The following is a 21620-nucleotide window of genomic DNA, read 5'->3' as shown; positions in this document are numbered from 1 at the left end:
GACTGCTCCGGTGTCTTGCTTTGGTAGTCTAATGGAAGTGCCCAGGTACCAGTCCTTTACTGCTAAACCCGAGCGCGCTGGACTGTGGAACTTTCTATGTTAAGCATAGGCACAGCACCTCGGCATAACAGCGATTTTTTGGTTATGCTTGTTGTAAAGAAAAGGTCTATAATGCATTGAAATGACATTAGTAGGTGTCTTATGCCATCAGACATGGAAATATGTCATATGCGCGACTGTCATGCCCAGGGGCGCCGCCAGGGGCGCCGCTAAGGGGGTGGTAAGTTAGGACGATTCTAAGGGCCCAGCACTGACAGGGGCCCATGAGAATCTTTAAAAAAAAAAAAAAAAAAAATATATAAATAATATTATTATTATTATTATTATTATTATCATCATAAGGACGTTAATGTAGCCGAATTCAAATTATAATTCTATGTATTAAAAAAAAGTCACAAAATAAACAAACTGGAGTTTTGTTTCTCTATGTTTAACAAAATGGAGCCTTATTATTTACCCCTCTCTTTATTCACTGCATGGTTCAGTCCACCGCGCGAGCTGCTAGACGAGAGGAACGTTACCGCAAATAGTCTGACAAGGTTTCCATGACCAACATGTCCTGCTGTAGCATGTGTGTGGGACAGATGGAGGACAGCCAGATTGGAAATGCATCAAATGTACGTGTGCGTGCGTGGACGATGTCGTGAAAGGCAAAGCCAAAGTCAGGGTCTCAAAAGAGAAAAGTAAAAAAAATCACTAAAAACAGTGGTTTAGTGATCTAATCACTGCGTGGATGATCTAGTTAGCTCGCTATAGCTAATTAACATTAACTTCAAGTAAAGTTAACTTACAGTGCACTGTCAGTATAATTTAAGTTAAATGTATGAGATGAGGGCAATTTTGGTCCAAATATAGGTTATTAGAGCTCAGTGAATTTGTATCCAGCAGTTATGCACTCTTGCTATTATAGCTAGCTAACTAGTATAATGTTACATGCTAATGACGTCATGCACAGATGCACCTCCCAGTTGAAGGAGAAGGAGGTGAGCAGTAGGAGTTTGGGGTTAACAAACAGATTTTGAATATTTTAATGTATGCTGCATTACCATGCAAGCATTGAATACAACTTTAGCTAATATTCATATTTAGTTAATAGTTCTTCCAGTAATTGCAATAACATTGACCACTGGCATCTTAATAATATTGTTAGCTAGCTAGATAACATTTAAGTTAGCTAATCTGGTGTAATGTATGTATTATTAATATGTTAATACTATTATAGGACATATTATCAATTATGTACCTATGGATACTCCATGCCAGGGCCCTCTTCAAGCAAGGCAGCCAGAGAGGAGAGCAGAGGTGTGGGGGGGGGGGGGGGGGGGTAGTGGTGGTCTAGTAGTGGATAGTGAGTTGGACTTGTGATCGGAAGGTTGCGAGTTCAAATCCCGCCTGAAGCCACACCACTACTAGTGTGCCCTTGAGTAAGGCACTTAGCCTTCAGTTACTCCAGGGGGAATGTCCCTGTAATTCGTAATTGTTTGGATTAAAAGTGTCTGCTAAATGGCTAAATTAAATACAATTTAAACAATTAAGAGGTAAAGAGGCAGAAGAAGAAGAGCAAGAAGTAACAAAGGACAATGACAGCAGCACAGCAAGTTGGCTTCATCACTAGATTTCAAGGATCTTATTAAAGATTTTGCTACTAAGAAGGCCCAGCGTTTAGCTTTGATTTGATTTGATCTCTTTACTCCTATCTTGAATCGTTGTGCATTAGGCTAGATATCGTTTTTAGCTCTCCAGGTATACTATTCCACAGTACTGCCGCAGTGTAAAAATAAAAATCTTCCCATTTCACATTCAATTTCGCTGGCACCATGTCTGTGTTGCTCCCTCTTGTATAAGACACGTTTGTCTTTGTGTGAAACAAGCAATGCTGAGTCAGTAAATATCTCTGCTGTAATTCTTCATTGATCTAATCCTGACAGTATTATGGCCAACTGATCTTTACAATATCTACATTTATTTAGACACAATACCACCCCATTAAAATTATATTTTTTATAATTGGGTTCCAATCTTCATTTAATTATACTTTTGTCCTTGTGTTGTTCAAGTCTTAATTTAATAAGTTAAATAATGTTGAGATTTCTTTGCTGAATTGTTGATTCCTGTATTAACTGTAATTTTAAATTACATTTACAAAAGATGTCCATCATTGGATTTCTTGCAGTGCATCAATAGTTCATCAACTTCAACTGGGTTTAGGTTGATGGGTGGTTTAGGTGGGGGGGCCCAAAATGATATTCTGTCATGGGGCCCAGAATCTCTAGCGGCGCCCCTGCGCGCCGCTAAGGGGGTGGTAAGTTAGGACGATTCTAAGGGCCCAGCACTGACAGGGGCCCATGAGAATCTTTAAAAATATATATATTATATTTATAAATAATATTATTAATATCATAAGGACGTTAATGTAGCCGAATTCAAATTATAATTCTATGTATTAAAAAAAGTCACAAAAGAAACAAACTGGAGTTTTGTTTCTCTATGTTTAACAAAATGAAGCCTTATTATTTACCCCTCTATTTATTCATTGCATGGTTCAGTCCACCGCGCGCGAGCTGCTAGACTAGAGGAACGTTACCGCAAATATTCTGACAAGGTTTCCATGACCAACATGTCCTGCTGTAGTATGTGTGTGGGACAGATGGAGGACAGCCAGATTGGAAATGCATCAAATGTACGTGTGCGTGCGTGGACGATGTCGTGAAAGGCAAAGCCAAAGTCAGGGTCTCAAAAGAGAAAAGTAAAAAAATCTGTGATCTAATCACTGCGTGGATGATCTAGTTAGCTCGCTATAGCTAATTAACATTAACTTCAAGTATAGTTAACTTACAGTGCACTGTCAGTATAATTTCAGTTAAATGTATGAGATGAGTGCAATTTTGGTCCAAATATAGGTTATTAGAGCTCAGTGAATTTGTATCCAGCAGCTATGCACTCTTGCTATAGCTAGCTAGCTAACTAGTATAATGTTACATGCTAATGACGTCATGCACAGATGCAGCTCCAGGATCAGGACTCCTTCCCTCAACCCACCTCCCAGTTGAAGGAGAAGGAGGTGAGCAGTAGGAGTTTGGGGTTAACAAACATATTTTGAATATTTTAATGTATGCTGCATTACCATGCAAGCATTGAATACAACTTTAGCTAATATTCATATTTAGTTAATAGTTCTTCCAGTAATTGCAATAACATTGACCACTGGCATCTTAATAATATTGTTAGCTAGCTAGATAACATTTAAGTTAGCTAATCTGGTGTAATGTATGTATTATTATGTTAATACTATTATAGGACATATTATGAATTATGTACCTATGGATACTCCATGCCAGGGCCCACTTCAAGCAAGGCAGCCAGAGAGGAGAGCAGAGGTGGGGGGTAGTGGTGGTCTAGTAGTGGATAGTGAGTTGGACTTGTGATTGGAAAGTTGCAAGTTCAAATCCCGCCTGAAACCTCACCACTACTTGTGTGCCCTTGGGTAAGGCACTTAGCCTTCAGTTACTCCAGGGGGAATGTCCCTGTAATTCGTAATTGTTTGGATTAAAAGCGTCTGCTAAATGGCAAAATTAATTACAATTTAAAAAATTAAGAGGTAAAGAGGCAGAAGAAGAACAAAGGACAATGACAGCAGCACAGCAAGTTGGCTTCATCACTAGATTTCAAGGATCTTATTAAAGATGTTGCTATATACTAAGAAGGCCCAGCGTTTAGCTTTGATTTGATTTGATCTCTTTACTCCTATCTTGAATCGTTGTGCATTAGGCTAGATATAGTTTTTAGCTCTCCAGGTATACTAAATACTGCCGCAGTGTAAAAATAAAAATCTTCCCATTTCACATTCAATTTCGCTGGCACCATGTCTGTGTTGCTCCCTCTTGTATAAGACACGTTTGTCTTTGTGTGAAACAAGCAATGCTGAGTCAGTAAATATCTCTCTGCTGTAATTCTTCATTGATCTAATCCTGACAGTATTATGGCCAACTGATCTTTACAAGATCTACATTTATTTAGACACAATACCACCCCATTAAAATTATATATTTTACTTTTTGTGTGATTTATACTTTTATAATTGGGTTCCAATCTTCATTTAATTATACTTTTGTCCTTGTGTTGTTCAAGTCTTAATTTAATAAGTTAAAGAATGTTGAGATTTCTTTGCTGAATTGTTGATTCCTGTATTAACTGTAATTTTACATTTACAAAAGATGTCCATCATTGGATTTCTTGCAGTGCATCAATAGTTCATCAACTTCAACTGGGTTTAGGTTGATGGGTGGTTTAGGTGGGGGGGCCCAAAATTATATTCTGTCATGGGGCCCAGAATCTCTAGCGGCGCCCCTGACTCATGCCTGTAACGTTAGGCACAGCACCTCGGCATAAAAGCGATTTTTTTCTGTTATCGAGGGCCGAAAAACATAACCTCCTATCTGCAAAATGGTGTAATAGGGGTATCCTTAAAAAATTGCATTCTACAAGAAAACAACACAGTTTTTTGTGTTTTCCCAGATAGGAGGTTATGTTCTTCGGCCCTCGTTATGCTTGTTATAAAGAAAAGGTCTATAATGCATTGAAATGACATTAAACTAAGGTAATAAGATGGCTAATTTTTCTGATCTTTATTAATAAGTAATTACAGAAAAAGTAAATGACATTTGTGTCTGTGTTCCGGATTAACTAGAGCGAAATAAAATTTCTGTAGATGATTCGCAATGCATGCCGGAAGGTAGGGTCATGGCTCTGAATCAAACATGCACCCCGAATATCTCTAAACGAAGCCGTGGATAGCCCTCCCCCTTACCCCTAGCCCTCGATGAAAAATGAATTGGGACACCACTACCCTAAACGTGAACGCACAAAACGGAGCCGAAGGGCTCAAAACGGAGGCGGAGGGGTGAATTGGGATATGGCCTATGACCCCTGTGTGTCTCCAGTCTCATGGCAGATATCTGACCCCTGTATGACCCCTGTGTGTCTCCAGTCTCATGGCAGATATCTGACCCCTGTATGACCCCTGTATGTCTCCAGTCTCATGGCAGATATCTGACCCGCTTTTATGCCGAGGTGCTGTGCCTAACCCCTGTATGACGCCTGTATGTCTCCAGTCTCCTGGCAGATATCCGTAACTTCGCTAAGCACTGGGAGCACTGGATACTGTCCTCATTGGAACATCTCCCAGAATGCCTTGCAGAGAAGAAACTTCCCATTGCACGGCGATTTGTGTCCTCCCTGAAGCGTCAGACCTCCTTCCTACACCTGGCCCAGGTAAAACACTGACTACACCTAGCCCAGGTAAAACACTGACTACACCTGGCCCAGGTAAAACACTGACTACACCTAGCCCAGGTAAAACACTGACTACACCTGGCCCAGGTAAAACACTGACTACACCTAGCCCAGGTAAAACACTGACTACACCTGGTCCAGGTAAAACACTGATTAACCATAAATAACCATATTTTGGGTTTTATTTTTAATTGTATTTTAATCTGTTTTGGTGATGTTGTTTTGGTCCACCAGATCGCCCGTCCGGCGCTGTTCGACCAGAGCGTGGTGAACTCCATGGTGGTAGACATCGACAAGGTGGACCTGAACAGCATCGGGTCCCAGGCCCTGCTCACACTCTCCACCGGGGACCAGGACTCTGACCTCTACTCTGAATGTAAGACAGACCCTCATTAAAATATGGTTTATATCGAGTCAAGTCAAAGTTTATACATGTATAATAGTATTATAACCATTGATAACCATATTCCTTATGACACGTGACCAGGGGAGTATTCCATCAACATCGCTGAAGGAAGATATAGGCTTATTTTGTTAAATTTCATGAGACTTGAGCCTGGATTTTCCTTTAGTGACGTTGGGGACCCCCTCTTGTCCCAGACCTCAACTCCGAATGTGAGACAGATACAAGAACACTCACCACCGAGATTGTTCCAAGTGGTCTATGTGGTATCTACCTAGCAACAACACTTTGATTGGCTACAAAATGAAGCAACATAATGTATGTATTTTGGTGAATTAAGTCACCCTTGACACAAAAACAATGAAATGCTGACAATTTGGACGACTTCATTCACCCTCGGCACTGAATGAGTTATCAAAATATGGTTTATATCAAGTCAAGTCAAAGAGTTTTGGTCATATGCACAGGATACAGTTGTACATTGTACAATGAAAAGCTTCCTCTCGACAGTGACGTAAGGATTGAAATAAAATGAAATAAACATTTTATTGCGACATTAAAATAAAAACATGGCTACAGTATATGTGAATTCCTGGTTATAGGCTTTTGAATGATGTTATTTCCTGTAATCACTGTAAATCGTCTTTATAATTTACTTAGTGTTGTAAAGATAACAGTTAACAAACCCAATTAACCAAAACCAAACAGTCCTCTCAGTCAACCAAACAATGTTCCTGTGTTCCAGATGATTCCATCACGGTGTTCCAGCAGCTGAAGGACCTCCTGAAGAAGAACGCTACGGTAGAGGCCTTCATCGAGTGGCTGGACACCGTGGTGGAGCAGAAGGTCATCAAGGTAGGCTGCTGCTGCTGTGGTGCTGCTGCTGTGGTGCTGCTGCTGCTGTGGTGCTGCTGCTGTGGTGCTGCTGCTGCTGCTGCTGTGGTGCTGTGGTGCTGCTGCTGCTGTGGTGCTGCTGTGGTGCTGCTGCTGCTGTGGTGCTGCTGTGGTGCTGCTGTGGTGCTGCTGCTGCTGCTGCTGCTGTGGTGCTGCTGTGGTGCTGCTGCTGCTGCTGTGGTGCTGCTGCTGCTGTGGTGCTGTGGTGCTGCTGCTGTGGTGCTGCTGTGGTGCTGCTGCTGCTGTGGTGCTGTGGTGCTGCTGTGGTGCTGTGGTGCTGCTGCTGTGGTGCTGTGGTGCTGCTGTGGTGCTGCTGAGTTGCTGCTGCTGTGGTGCTGCTGTGGTGCTGTGGTGCTGCTGTGGTGCTGTGGTGCTGCTGCTGTGGTGCTGTGGTGCTGCTGTGGTGCTGCTGAGTTGCTGCTGCTGTGGTGCTGCTGTGGTGCTGTGGTGCTGCTGTGGTGCTGCTGAGTTGCTGCTGCTGCTGTGGTGCTGTGGTGCTGCTGCTGCTGTGGTGCTGCTGCTGTTGTGCTGCTGTGGTGCTGCTGTGGTGCTGTTGTGGTGCTGTGGTGCTGCTGCTGCTGTGGTGCTGCTGCTGCTGTGGTGCTGCTGCTGCTGTGGTGCTGCTGCTGCTGCTGTGGTGCTGCTGTGGTGCTGTTGTGGTGCTGTGGTGCTGCTGCTGCTGTGGTGCTGCCGTGGTGGTGGTGGTGCTGCTGCTGTGGTTGTAGTTGTTGTTTATGTTGTTGTTGTTGTGGTTGTGGTGGTTGTTGGTGTTGTTGTTGTTCTGGTGGTTGTTGTTGTCTGTGGTGGTTGTGTGGTTGTTGTTGAATGACCTCTCTCTCTCCACCCCCCCCCTCTCTCTCTCTCCCCTCTCTCTCTCTCTTTCTCTGTCTTTCTCTCTTCTCTCCCTCATCTCTCCCTCTCTCCCTCTCTCCCCCCCTCCTTCCCTCTCTCCCTCTCTCTCTTCTCTCCAGCCTGGTAAGCAGAATGGACGCTCTATAAAGAAGAGAGCCCAGGACTTCCTGTTGAAGTGGAGTTTCTTCGGAGCGAGGGTCATGCACAACCTCACGCTGAACAACGCTGCTAGCTTCGGTAAGAAAAGACCTCATCACCTACAAGTTTTTTCTGCTTTCTTGGGATAGAGACAGTAGAGATTGACAGGAAGGTTGAGAGAGAGAGAGAGAGAGAGAGAGAGAGATAGATAAATAGAGACAGTAGAGATTGAAAATCTCTATCACGACGACTGCCAATGGCACCTGACCAACGTCACTGAGGGTGGAGGGGGGGGGGTCGTACATCAGCCACTCAGGTCCTTCTGTCCAGCTCTGCTCTGACCACAACGCCACACTGAGTCATAAACGCTAATGGCCCCCGGCCCCCATGTAAACACAACACTATCTGTGTGGCGCGTGCTGTGTGTGTGTGTGTGTGTGTGTGTAGAGACAGACCATTCCTCTCCTCCCTCTCTCCCTCTCCTCTCCCTTCTCTTCTCTCCCCTGTCCTCTCCTCTCTCTTGTCATCTCATCTCCTCTTCCCTCCTCTCTCCTGTCATCTCATCTCCTCTTCTCTTCACTCCTCTCCCCTCCTCTCTTCTCCTCTCCCACCCCTCCTCTCCTCTCCCACCCCTCCTCTCCTCTCCTCTCCCACCCCTCTCCTCTCCTCTCCTCTCATGTGACCACACAGACCAAATAACACATAAAACTCACAAACATTGTCTTTAGAACTTTAGAACATACTCTAAGTAAGCAGTATTTGGGAAGTATACATTATGATTTACAGAAAGTACATAATCTCGCCAGTCTTAACCATAGATATACACAGTAGATCCCTTATTGGCCGCTTTGACGTACGCCTACGTGGTCGCCATAGTGAACCAGTCTATGTAATATCTATGGTCTTAACCTCTTATCCGCACCACTTCCTCCACTGCTTCCTGTTTGTGTGAGTGACTCCATCTTGTGTAAATATTGTTTTTCAGGAGAACATGGAATCTTTACCATGCATCAACGGTGACATCATAAAACAGTTTCTGCTCTGTTAACTGAAATGACGTATACACATTAATTCATTTCCCATTTTAGGTTACAAATTCGAATCATTTAAATGGTTTCATGTTAGCCTTTTGTAAATCATTAATAAATACAGATTTTACAAAACGCCTGAAGCTGTGTACATTTTGTATAATTTATAGAATATTACAAATGTATTTCACACATTCTTAAAAAAAGGTGTTAATGGTTCATCAATAAAAATATAACACCATTTCCATGATGATTTCATCTTGAGACTATAGTATATTTATTAATGGGTAAAATTATTAATAGTGTGAGGGAAAAAAAACAACAACTACATAGTTAGAGTTAAAAATACGTTTATGGTGCTATAGCGCCTGCTGCTGGGTTTAAAGGGTTTGGAGACGGCTAGAGGTAGCGTGGACGATGGTCCAGCACGCGTTGTTTTTCCCCCCAACAAAAATAAGACGCGTTATGCGAGATGGAGGCAAGAATGTATTTCTTTGGGTGAAACGCCACCTTTAACGCTGCATGTTATCCGGGTAGCTTAGCACAGACGGAGTAGAAAGTGAACTGCCATGTCCTATCGGCCAATCCAGTCTTTTAGGATACCCAGTCACGTTAGTTAACGTTGGGGCTTAAACATTACTGACACTCACCTAATTTTTCTGGTTTTCTGCTCGAAATGACATGCCCACAGTGAATATAGAATATCTCCACAATCACAAGGGCCTTCATAATGATCTTGTTATCAAATGAAAGCTAACACCTGTGGGACTGTGTCAGAGTAAATAGAGCTAGAACATTATAAAACATCTCAAATTCAGTCTCCGCCTAAGAAAACAACAGCTTTTACAGTGAATATCACCTTGGAAACCTGATGACCAAGCCCAAATCATCTAGGAATCAGTACTCAGGGTCTTATTAGTACTTGTGCCAAAGTCGATGCTAGTAATGTGAGCAAATGCAACTTTGTACCCGTTTTAGTACAGGTATGTTTAGGCGGACACCTATATGTTTAGGCCATTTGGAGATATTTTGGCACCATCTGTGCCATTTGACCTTTCTCATGTATCAGATTATTTTTTAAATTTCTTGGGGATTTTTTGGGGTTGGCTGACCAATGGTATGGAAATTCGGCGTTGAAACCGGACATGACACATTCTCCAGTTGGAGAAAACTGGAAGTGACTTCGGCCGTGTTTACTGTCTCGGAAACAAAATGGTGGCATCGTATAGCATGCAAAGTTGTGAAAGAAATGTGATATCGATGAAGAGAATTGATCGAGGTAAGCTCTTTATATCACTTCGGATCCACCTGTGGGTCCGTTGGATCAGAAAAGGTTAAAGCTGAGTCCAAAAACCCCCCACATAATATGTAATTTACATCAATGTCATACATACATAACTATTTAATTACATTACTCTCGTCCAACCACAGGTCAGGATGGCCGAGCGGTCTAAAGGGCTCTGCACACAGCGTGCGATTTCTGTTGCGCGTCAACGTTCCATTTTGAAGTTTGAATGGAAGTCTATGAGAAAATCATAAAACATCGCATCCCAATGCACACAGCGTGCGATGCAATTTCTGTTGTATGTTCTCATAGACTTCCATTCAAACTTCAAAATGGAACGTTGACGCGCAACAGAAATCGCACGCTGTGTGCAGAGCCCTTAAGGCGCTGCGTTCAGGTCGCAGTCTCCTCTGGAGGCGTGGGTTCGAATCCCACTTCTGACAAGTTTTTTCTTTATTATTTACTTTTTTAGATAAAACTGTCTATAATTATGATTTCCAAAATCGCTACAACAGAATGAATACGTTAATTCAGAACAATTGCCACAATGACACCTTTTATTTGTATGGTTCAACAATACTGTATATTAACCAAAGGTGAACAAAGGTGAACTCAGGACTAAATGAGAAACAAATGCAAAACAAAATAGGCCCATAATCAACAAACCTCTCCTGTTAAACATAAAGCATGTGATAGTCAACTGTATTCTATTAAAATACAAAATAATATTTGTTTAGAAAATGTTCACTGCAAAAAAATAACATTATCACACAGTATAAACCACCACCACTCTAGAGTACAGCATTATAGCCTAGTAAAACAATATCTCAATACATTAACCCTTTTTTCCATGAACATTCCTGAAAACGTTTAGTACTGGTGAGAATCAACAGTAGTAACTAAGGCAAACTAGTATTTAAAGGGATATCGAAGTTTGATGCTTACATTAAAGCAGAAATGTAAAAATGACTCCATGTGATTTTGACAGACCTATTTGACCCATTCTCCAAATATGCAGATGTACAGTACTTTTACTTTTTTAAAGTAAAAGGCACAAAAAAAAAGGACAGCCCACATGTTCTTATACCGTACCTATGACTTAAAGACCAACTAAATGCATATATTATTAAATGAAGGAGATCCTACCATAGCGATATCGGAGGCATACATATTAGATACATACATCAGTATGGTTAACACCATAAAATAAAATATAAAAAACATAAAATGTGATCTATTTGTACGACCATGTGTAGAAAAACAGATGTTGGGAATAATATGTTAATCCTGGACTAAGAGAGATGAACAACTGTCTTCATGAGGTTGAAAAAGCGTGGGGAAAAGTCTAATTGTCAGAGATAAGAAGTTGTCTAATCTGTTCTTGGGTGGTGGTGGGTTGGAGTAGCTTTGTTGTCCTTGACGCTTCACACCTTTAGGATGAAGAACAGTGGGATGAAAATAGAGTGAAAGCTACACTTCAAACGAGTGTTACACACATCACTGTCTGTGGCACATCACTGCCACATACAGTACTGCTTATCAATAGTATGTATTTACCCCTTCTATGAAGCAGCGTTCACTGAAAGTCACCAGTAGTCATCTTTACACCTGGGCACCTGTGGGAAAAATGTGCCGTTGAAGAAAACACCCAATTACCTTTTGATATTGCTTGTATTTCCTCGCATTTAGTTGTGAATCATTTAAACGTAATCCTACTATATCTCAACATGAATATGCTACAAATCACTCTACAACATTCTAGTACTGTGTGTGACAACATGTAATAACAACATTGTTGAGTAATCACAGCATTACAACACAGCAGAAAATGAAAAAAATACGAAGTAGACACTCACATTGTCCTGTTCCAGACGTGGTGTTTGGCAGTATCATCCTCTCCACTTCGTCCCAGTCCTCAGTGGTGTGATCTGTCCTCACCCTCTCCTCAGGGTCAGAAGACGACCCCTCACCTCTTTGTCCCCAGAAGCTCTCTGGTGACCTGCGACCCCGTAGTAGACCGACAGCATCGTCACTCGTCGTTTTCTCGGGTGACATTTCAGGTCTGGCTCTGTCCGTTCTCTCAGGGTTCCGTCCCGCCGGAGACTCTCTCCCGGGGCTCTGCTGGAACCGGAGTCTGAGCATGACGTCAGCGTAGTTGGCATGGCCGCCGTCAACCAGCTCTTTGGCGACATGGACGCCATCGGCCACGATGTCCACCTCCCAGTGAGCCTCAGCGATATACTGCCTGAAGTACACCTGGAGGCTCTTCTGACAGATGCACTCCTGGAAGAAAACCACCGCGTCGTCCGTCCACTGCCCCCCTCCGATTGGCTTAACTCCTCTCAGGACGCATGGGTAGATGACCTTCGGCAGTCGGGACAGCTGTTCGGGGAGTCGTCTCAGCTCAGAGCGATCGGCGAAGGGCACGTCCACACAGTGGCCATAGTCCACCAGGTTGACCAACACCACAGTCGCGCCCACGTGTACGATCTCCGCTCGACACCATTTGTTCGTGGTGTTGGACCTCACCAGGCAGCTCGACCCGGGGAGAAGGTGAGCCTCAGGCAGCGCTGGCACCTCCTCTGGGAGGTCGTGGAGGATGGTGGACACAGTGTTCATGATGGGGAGCAGGTCTTCCAGAACCACGTAGAACTCACACGGCGTGGTGACGGCTGCTGGAAAGGCCAAGTAGCCCAGATCCATATTCACTGAGGCCAGGAAGAGCCTCTGGAGATGGAGAGGCCTGTCGCCCGGGACAGACTCTCCTGATGGTTGTTGTGGTTGCTGTTGTTGTTTCTGTGATGATGCTATTTTCAGTTGCTGGATTAACAACCTGTTCATCATGATTTCCACCATCCACAGGTTGTCGGCATCAGAGTAAGAGACAAACATGAATTTGATGTCCTTTCCCACCATTGCTTTGAGAGTTTCCTTCATTATCTTAGAAGCCATGTCTCCTTCAGTGGGGAGACCAGGGCCATTCCATTTACACAAAACTGCCTGCACAGGAATTTGCTTGAGGTCATTACAAAGCTCTTTAATGCAGTTAGCGGGGACTTCCTCTGTAGTGCCATGATCCAGAAGGAATACTCTGCATTCTGCCTGGTCAGCAGATGCATTCTGCACAACTGCTCTGTGCCATTGGTTGTCTTTGGTTGATTTTATCAAGCACTGAAGTCCTTCTTTAACATCCTCCTCAGACATGATTTTGCATTGGCTTTTCTTTTCAACTACAAGATTTTCAAAAACGGTGAACTCTTCTGTGCTCCTGTTAACTCTCAGGTAAAGATCTCCATTCTCCAAGACGGATAAAAGTGTCCCGCACTCTGTCTGCCCCGAGCTGATACTCTGAGGTGGGATCAAGGTCTCCTTCACTGGCTCTGCTAAGGGTTCAAAGGTCATCACACAAGGTGGACAGGAAGACCTTCTGTGGTGGTGCCTGCCAGTGCAGTGTTGGTGGCGACCTCTGGTCGACCTCTTGGACACTTCAGATGAGAGCTTTTCATCTTGAGCACTAATGATTATCACCCTCCCAGAGTCAGTATCTGACTGTCTCTTTTCCTCTGTGACCGCTAAAGAACTGAACTGACACGCTAGCTGTTTGATATCAGGGTCAGAAGGACTTTCAGACCAAGTCAGGGCCTCCTCATTTTCAGTCACGGCATTGCTATTGTCAGCTTGGGTTGGGTAGGCATCCTGGATTTCAATGAGAACCTCCCACCGAGACCCAAAACAAGTGCAAAATTCAACCATGAGAGGTTTTCCCATTACAGCCTCAATGAAATATGCGTCACTTTCAAAAGAGTCAGTCTTTAGCAGTGTGCATGGTATGCTTAGTCTAGGCTGGGACAAATGTTTATTTGTCAGAAAGTACGTTTTATCCTTCCCCACAACTGCTGTATTTCCATAGTCAACAAACTCTACTCTGAACTGGCCACTAGAGGCAGTGTCTCTCACAACTGCACGGTAGAGCGCACCATCATCTTCACATTCAGCTGCTACAAGGTCATTGATCCTCGGTTGCACGGATGTGTTGTTTTCCTTGGTGTCTTTAAACAGCTCTGAGTTGAGGTCTTCCCTAATGTCCAATATGGTTTGTTCATCAGCTTGCATTTGGATAAAAAATCTGTTGACTGTGTCAATGTGTGAAACAAACCCCAGACCTCTGAATCCTGCTGATCTTGAAGTGACAGGGAGGTTTTCAAGTTGTGGCAGTTTAATGGATCCTGGAGGCCGTTTGGAGGAATTGTCTATGTCATGTTCTGCGCATCTCTGATCTATTTTTCTGTCTGTGTTTCCTTCAGATTTGACCAGTTCTCCCTTACTCTCTCTATGACATTCCTTCTGTGAAGCAGGGATACTTGAGTGTCTTCTTTTGTGTCTGATTCTGCATTCTCCATATTGCATATTTTGATCTTTTTCGGTTTTGATTGTTTCGGTATCATGGCTGATGTTCTTCTTCGGTTGTTGACTCGCAATTAACTGCTTGATTTTCTCATTTATGTTAACGTTTCCATTAAATAAATCAAAAGCAACAGTCCCATCCTCATTCTTTCCGACGACTACAGCTCGGAGCGGCTTGTTGAGAACAGACATCTTCAGCCACTTGTTAACCTCTGCAAAGTCTTCCTCTTTTGAGATTTGTGAGAGGCCACATCTCAAGGCCTGCATGGGGGTGAACAGCAAATCTGACGATTCACTTGGAATAGACACAACATGGCTTTTTTCAACAAAGTACATGTTTCCATAATCCACAAAAAACACACAGAGATGATGGGGTGAATGAACACGGCGAGCCATGCCCCTATACCATTTTCCATCATAGTATTTTGCCAGGCAAAGTTTCCCCACAAGAGCTGCAGTGTTGGCACGCAGTATTTCCTCACTTTCCGTTGTAACTTTCTCCATCAGTTCCTCAATGATTTCACTGTTTCTGTCTAGCTGGCAATACATCTCCCATGGGCTGCACACGTGTGTGACATACACCACCTCATCACTGCCACTCCTCAAGTCAAAAGAATCATAGACAAAGGTCTCCATGCAGTCACACGGCAGGAGCTGCCCAGGGCTTCCCATTTCTCTTGCAAGGCCTTTTTCCAAAAGCTTCTTGGCTGCACTGTCGTGAGCGGTGTGCAGATCAACCACATTGAATCGGGCTTTGTATTTCACATGCAAGTGACACTTAACGCTGCATGTCAGGTTAAAGGACTGGTCCAGAACATACTCCTTCAGTAGATCACACGCCTCTGGACTCCACCCACCATGGCTGCTCTCAACAGGTCTCAAGTCATAGAGACTACATCTGAACGCTTGGCCTTCCAGTTCAAGGTACTCTGGCAGTATCGCTTGAAGATTGTGTATGCTTTCTTTCACAATCATACCATAGTCCACAAAGATCACTTGAAGGTAGTCTTTCTGTACCCCTATAATGCAGGCCCGGTACCACCTGCCATCATCTGCTGCCTTGGCCACACAATAGGGAACCCCTGGGTGCACAGGGACTGTGTGTGTTTGATAATACCGCTGCATCTCGTCCATCAGTTTGTCCAAGTTGGGACTCTTGCTTTGCAGCTGGCACCAAAAATCTGAGGGGGAGATGATGTGAGAGCAACGGACAGACAGTTCACTTCCGATCCCGGGCATCTCTGATTTTAATTCAACAGCTGGGACCATCGTTTTTGGCGTCTTTGTGATAAAGTGTCTGTTTTCAGATTCCATCACAGGCACACTGACATGGGTCTCTGATACTCCTCTTGTGCAAATTCCAGATTGTCTTTTTTGGTAGACTTTCTCTTTCGCCATTTTCTTTCCCCTTGTTTCCTGTTTAATGACCGCCTTGGAGGGAGTGAATTTCCAGTAATCTGCTTGATGTGCCTTGATCAAGAGCTCTGAAATGCTCTCTGCATTTGGAGTTTCCTTCATATCGACAACATATCGATCTTTCCCTATGTGGACAACATGCACAAGTAGAGCTTTGTTGTACACTGCTCTTCTAAAGTAGTCAATGGCAGAGGTAGTCCAAACATCACCCACTGGTAAAACATTCACCAGAGAGCAACTCAGCGCAAACGGTGGTTCGCTGGCAAACTTGTCTGGGAGATGCTTAATCATATTGTGTGGGACTTTTTCAGTATTTCCAAAATCAGGGAAAAATACTTTAGCCCCATTATCAATAGTGTCTATCACTACGGCTCTGTAGTAACGCATGTCCTTCTCACACATCGCACAGCACAAAGCACCGGGTTCTGGATCCTCAAGAACCTCTTCCTCCAGCTTTATTGGATTGTAATATTCTGCCATTTCGTTCATCATCTCATCAAAGTCATGATTGCGTTTGTGTGTTCTCAACCAGAAATTGGTTGGGTCCAGGATGTGTTCCAGATAAGCCTCAAACACGGAATCTTCTTGCAGTTTCTCAACATGGAGGGAATTATCCAGTACCTGGGCCATTGCGGTCTTGTAATACGGCAAAATTTGCTCGCTTTCAAAAACTAAATCACACTTTGTATGCTCAGCGGCATCTTGACTTAGCCCCGCCTCCACAACGGGATGGTTTTCAGCACTGAACACTGTGACAGAATAGAGATTCTGCCCTTTGTCAAAGCCTTCGATTTCAACCTCCAAAACTCCACCCAGCAACCCTTTCTTCAGCCAACTCAGCTGCTGGGTCATCACGGCTTTGTCTTGGCCATCCAGACAGGCGAGAGCACACGGGAAAGCCATGAATGGTGTGGAGAGAAAATCTGCCGGGAGGCGATGGACATTTTCCATTTTCACAGACTCACAGAACCCATAATCAACGAATAAGACAATCACTTGGGAGTCTACAGCCTGCAAAAAGCCTCTATGCCACTTCTCATCCTTCCCCTTGACTGAGAAGAGTGAGCCCGGACCAGCCTGATCAGGCGTGTTACTGGGGTCTTTGCTCTTCGACTCACACAACAGCGCCAACTTCTCTGACATCACCTGGAGATCTTCCGCCCTACTGGTCATTTGGCAGTAGAATTTCCCAGGGGACAATGCAGCGGTTACTCTAACCTTCACTCGTTTACCGGGGGTCAGCGTAGGGTCGCAAAAAAACGAATGGTTTTTGGACAGTTTGAAAGAAAACTCCTGTCCCACAGGCTTTTCAATCAACAGGTCCACGACAGGTTTGAGAGGTGCTTCTGTCAGCATTCTGACCAGCAGAAGGAACGTGTCTGTGTCTACATGCCTTCCAAATTGCAGTCTGGAAAGGTCCCTGTTGATGTCATGGGCATCGAGTATGAGGACTTGAGGCAGAAGGGCCTGGATATGTCCTTTAACATTGCTTCCAATTAAGGACGAGAAGTACGTCTCAGACAGGGAATCCCAGTGGTCTCGCAATGGTAACACATTGGCAAAGAATCCACAAACTATCTTCGGGGGGAGCATGCACAGCTGATCCAGGGCAGGGGCCACGTGACAGATGTCAACACTCAGGACATTTCCGTGGTCGATGAGGAACACGTCACACATACCTTCCTGTTTGTTTTGAACCCTTCCTCTGTACCAGCGGCTGGACAAGACATCCTCCACCAGACAGAGCTCCCCTACCTCCACAGCAGCCTTGGTCTTCACTGCATTCTGTATTTCCATCTGCAACATGCTGTAGTCCAGTTCACATATTGTGAGGTATTGGCCCTGGAAATGTACCAGAGTATCTTCAGGCTTGCAGTCCACATGGGTTAACGTCAGTTCCACAGGCCACGGAGCACACGGCCCAGAGAGGTTGTGCTTGCAGATGCCCTCCACCACGTCGGCCGAGGTGCCGTGGAACAGGTGTCTCTCGCTCAGCATCCGGTCCATCTCGGACAGGCGCCGGGACATGTGCTCCTTCTTCCTGTGAGGGGAGAGACTGGAGTTAGATCCACCTTCTGTTGTACAATCTCCCCAACCACATCAGACAGGCCAACACCCTCCCAACATTTAAAAACAGGCCCTCAAACCCACCTCTTCAAGCCTGCCTTCACCAGTTAACCCTCTCCCCCCCTCCCCTTCCCATGTGTCCCCAGCACTACCTTAATTAGGCCCCTATACTTTCTTTTATTTATTTTTGGTGTCATTTTATTATTACTACTCCATCTTTTCAGTTTGTGAAGCGTCTTTGAGTGTCTAGAAAAGCGCTAAATAAGTCTAATGTATTATTATTATTATTATTATTATTATTACAACTAAGGTGATATAGACCGTTAAGATGGAAGACACACACAACCCCCATAAACACCCAACGCCATAATGAAAATATCACAGACCATACACACACACACACACTGTTTGATCTGAGCGGATCAGGCGATCGTGCGGAAGCGATAAATGCGTTCCAGCTGGATAGACGCTGAACCTGTGGTGACCCCCAATGACCCTGCAGATTGTGACCTGGCATGGACTGTCACCTCTCTCTCTCTCTCTCTCTCTCTCTCTCTCTCTCTCTCTCTCTCTCTCTCTCTCTCTCTCTCTCTCTCTCTCTCTCTCTCTCTCTCTCTCTCTCTCTCTCTCTCTCTCTCTCTCTCTCTCTCTCTCTCTCTCTCTCTCTCTCTCTCTCTCTCTCTCTCTCTCTCTCTCTCTCTCTCTCTCTCTCTCTCTCTCTCTCTCTCTCTCTCTCTCTCTCTCTCTCTCTCTCTCTCTCTCTCTCTCTCTCTCTCTCTCTCTCTCTCTCTCTCTCTCTCTCTCTCTCTCTCTCTCTCTCTCTCTCTCTCTCTCTCTCTCTCTCTCTTTCTCTTTCTCCATACTAATGTGGATGAGACATTGTGGGTCCCTGTAGTCACACAGTAGAGGGAACCCTCCTCTCATACAATCTCCTACATACACACACACACAAACAAAATAAAGGAAAATCGCACATATTGATATTTGTAGTGCTCATCATGCATACAAAACGCGCGCACACACACACACACCTCTTCTGTCCTCTCTGTGACTCATCACTAGCCCCTCCCCCTCCCCCTGACTCATGAGCTCTCTGCTCGATGGACCTTTTACAAATCGACGTCTGTGAGCTGTGAGAAACGTAAAAGTGACATCCTTCCTGCGTCTCTGCGCCGTAGTCCTCATGCTCCTCTCTTTCACGTATTTGCTCTTTCTTCTCTCTCTCTCACACACGCACTTCAGCTCTCACCTTCAGAATACCACATAGCCTCCACAGCGCTCACTGCACCACCTTAGTCAAAGTGTAACACCACAGTGAGGAACCAGAGCGTGATGTAACGGTCATAGCTGCTAGCCTAGCCTAGCGGTTAGCCCACTGCTCTCAAAAAAGGACGAAAAAAACCATTGAGCTAACAGCCAGTGTCGAGGCTAGTGCAGCAGCTACAAGAACTCAATCATCTCATCCTCTACTCTCTGCCACGTCCACGGTCAACCATGTTGGAACCAAATGCTTACTTTTCTCTATCTAGAGCTCTTCTTTCCATACAAGAAAAATGTATTCTCTTATCCAAAACCCACCAGACAGTAATAACCGTGATAACATCTTCAACCAGTCCCTGTCCCAGGCCACCATCCCACCCTGCCTGAAAACCTCAACTATCATCCCAGTCCCGAAGAAAAGCACGGTGAGCTGCCTAAACGACTACCGCCCGGTGGCACTCACACCAATCATCATGAAGTGCTTCGAGAAACTAGTCCGGGCCCACATAGTCACACGCCTCCCGCCCAACCTGGATCCATACCAGTTCGCCTACAGAGCCCACAGGTCCACAGAGGACGCCATCGCGACGACTCTCCACTCCACTCTATCCCACCTGGAGAGGGGAAACAGCTACGCGAGACTGCTCTTTGTGGACTTCAGCTCTGCCTTCAACACCATCCTTCCAGACAGGCTAGTGACCAAACTACTAGACCTGGGACTATCACACTCTATATGTGCATGGATCAAGGACTTCCTGTCTGACCGCCCCCAGAGGGTGCGGGTGGGCTCCCACACCTCCACAGCCCTCAGACTCAGCACTGGGTCCCCCCAGGGCTGCGTGCTAAGCCCCATCCTCTACAACCTCTACACCTACGACTTCACCCCCGTCCACCCCAGCAACTCCATCGTAAAGTTTGCAGACGACACCACCGTGGTGGGCTGCATCTCGGGGGGGGGGACGAGGCGGCGTACAGGGATGAGGTGGAGCAGCTGGGCAAGCGGTGCAAGGTTAACAACCTGCTGCTGAACCAGTCAAAGACCCAGGAAATCATCGTGGACTTCAGGAGGAAAAAATCTGAGGTCCAGCCCCTGCTCGTCGATGGAGGGAGCGTGGAGAGAGTCTCAACCCTCCGATTCCTGGGGGTGCACATACAGGATGACCTGTCCTGGAAGACCAACACAGCAGCCATCATCAAGAAGGCACAACAGCGGCTCTACTTCCTGAGAGTCCTCAGGAAAAACCACATCAGTCAGGAGATGCTTGTGACCTTCTACCGCTGCGCAGTGGAGAGCATCCTCACCTACTGCATCTGCGTGTGGTTCTCCAGCTGCACAGCCGCAGAGAGGAACGCGCTACAGAGAGTCGTGAGATCGGCCGAGAAGATCACCGGCGCCCCCCTCCCCTCTCTGGAAGAGCTGTACAACACACGCTGCCTCAGGAAGGCCTCCAAGATCTCCAGAGACCCATCCCACCCTGGGAACGAACACTTTGCTCGGCTGCCCTCGGACAGGCGGTTCAGGACCATGTTCGCAAGGACAAACAGACTGAAGCTCAGCTTCTACCCCAGGGCCATTCAGGCCCTGAACACAGCAAAGACCTAGGTTCTAGGCCCTGGAAAATCTAGACAATTTGATGGCAGCTACTAGATTGAAATCAAGTGCAATACTGAAACACAACTGTGAACATTTCAAACCTGCAAACTGCGACACTTTAGATGAATGTGCAATAACACTATGTGCAATATGACAACCCTCGGGGTACATAAGGTTCAGAGATAGGAAATGTTAGAATAGGTATAGCATAGCATAGAGTACAGCACAGTGTTTTATTTGTATAGTCAGGAGTGCACATAACTGGTGCGCCAGTGCGCATGCGTCGCCAAAATACATGCTGCGCGGCAGATCAGCGGCATGAACGCGCTCTTGCGCACCAACAGCTGGAAGCGCTGGGAGAGGAATTTACTTCCTCAAAATCCAACTGCTGTCTGCTGCATCACTGCTGTCTGTCTCCAACTGCTGTCTGGAATTTCAGTCGGTAACATTTGGATTGCTGTCATGTTATCGCCGTCTCTCTAAAATATCATTAGCCTCATCTCTCTCATCTTCTGTGTGTGTGTGTGTGTGTGTGTGTTGATTCTCTGCTCATCTTGACAGTTTTTCCATCTCGTCTCTTTCTCTATTTCGTGAGTCTCAGTCTCATTCATCTGTTCTGGGTGTTTCTCACTTCTGTCTTCCTCTGTTTGAGTCACACTGAAATCTGGCCTTGCAATCAGCGTCGTTCTTCCCCCGTGTGTTTTAGAACAGAGGGAGACGACGAGTGTGAAATGAAAAAGGATACACACCAAAAGAGTGGAGGGACGGAGAGAAAGGGTGTGTTCTCACTAGGACATTTGCTTCACTTGGAATCGGAGTTTAGGATCAAATTCGCTTTGCTCTGCGTCGTTCGGAGCTGTGAGAACGCGCATTCGAAGTCGCTCCCGGAGCAAACAGCCGACGGATGCTCCGCTTGAAAAGGGTGGT

The 21620-nt window shown here is 45.2% G+C and overlaps 1 protein-coding gene across 1 annotated transcript; it reads right to left on the bottom strand.

Annotated features, from left to right (window-relative positions):
- Positions 1-11554: 11554 nt before the first annotated feature.
- On the bottom strand, positions 11555-17800 carry LOC308149987 (tudor domain-containing protein 15-like; the record flags this gene model as incomplete). The annotated part of the gene is made up of 3 exons (XM_080522862.1): positions 11555-11568; positions 11809-13335; positions 14314-17800. The coding sequence occupies 3 exons, from the start codon at positions 17798-17800 to the stop codon at positions 11555-11557; spliced, it is 5028 nt and encodes a 1675-aa protein (XP_080378988.1).
- Positions 17801-21620: the final 3820 nt, after the last annotated feature.

The sequence above is a fragment of the Nansenia antarctica genome (genome assembly GCF_963989245.1).
Source record: "Nansenia antarctica genome assembly, chromosome: 2".
Lineage (NCBI taxonomy): Eukaryota > Metazoa > Chordata > Actinopteri > Argentiniformes > Microstomatidae > Nansenia > Nansenia antarctica.
Note: the sequence above shows the minus strand (reverse complement) of the source record. Positions and strands in the feature narration are given on the sequence as shown.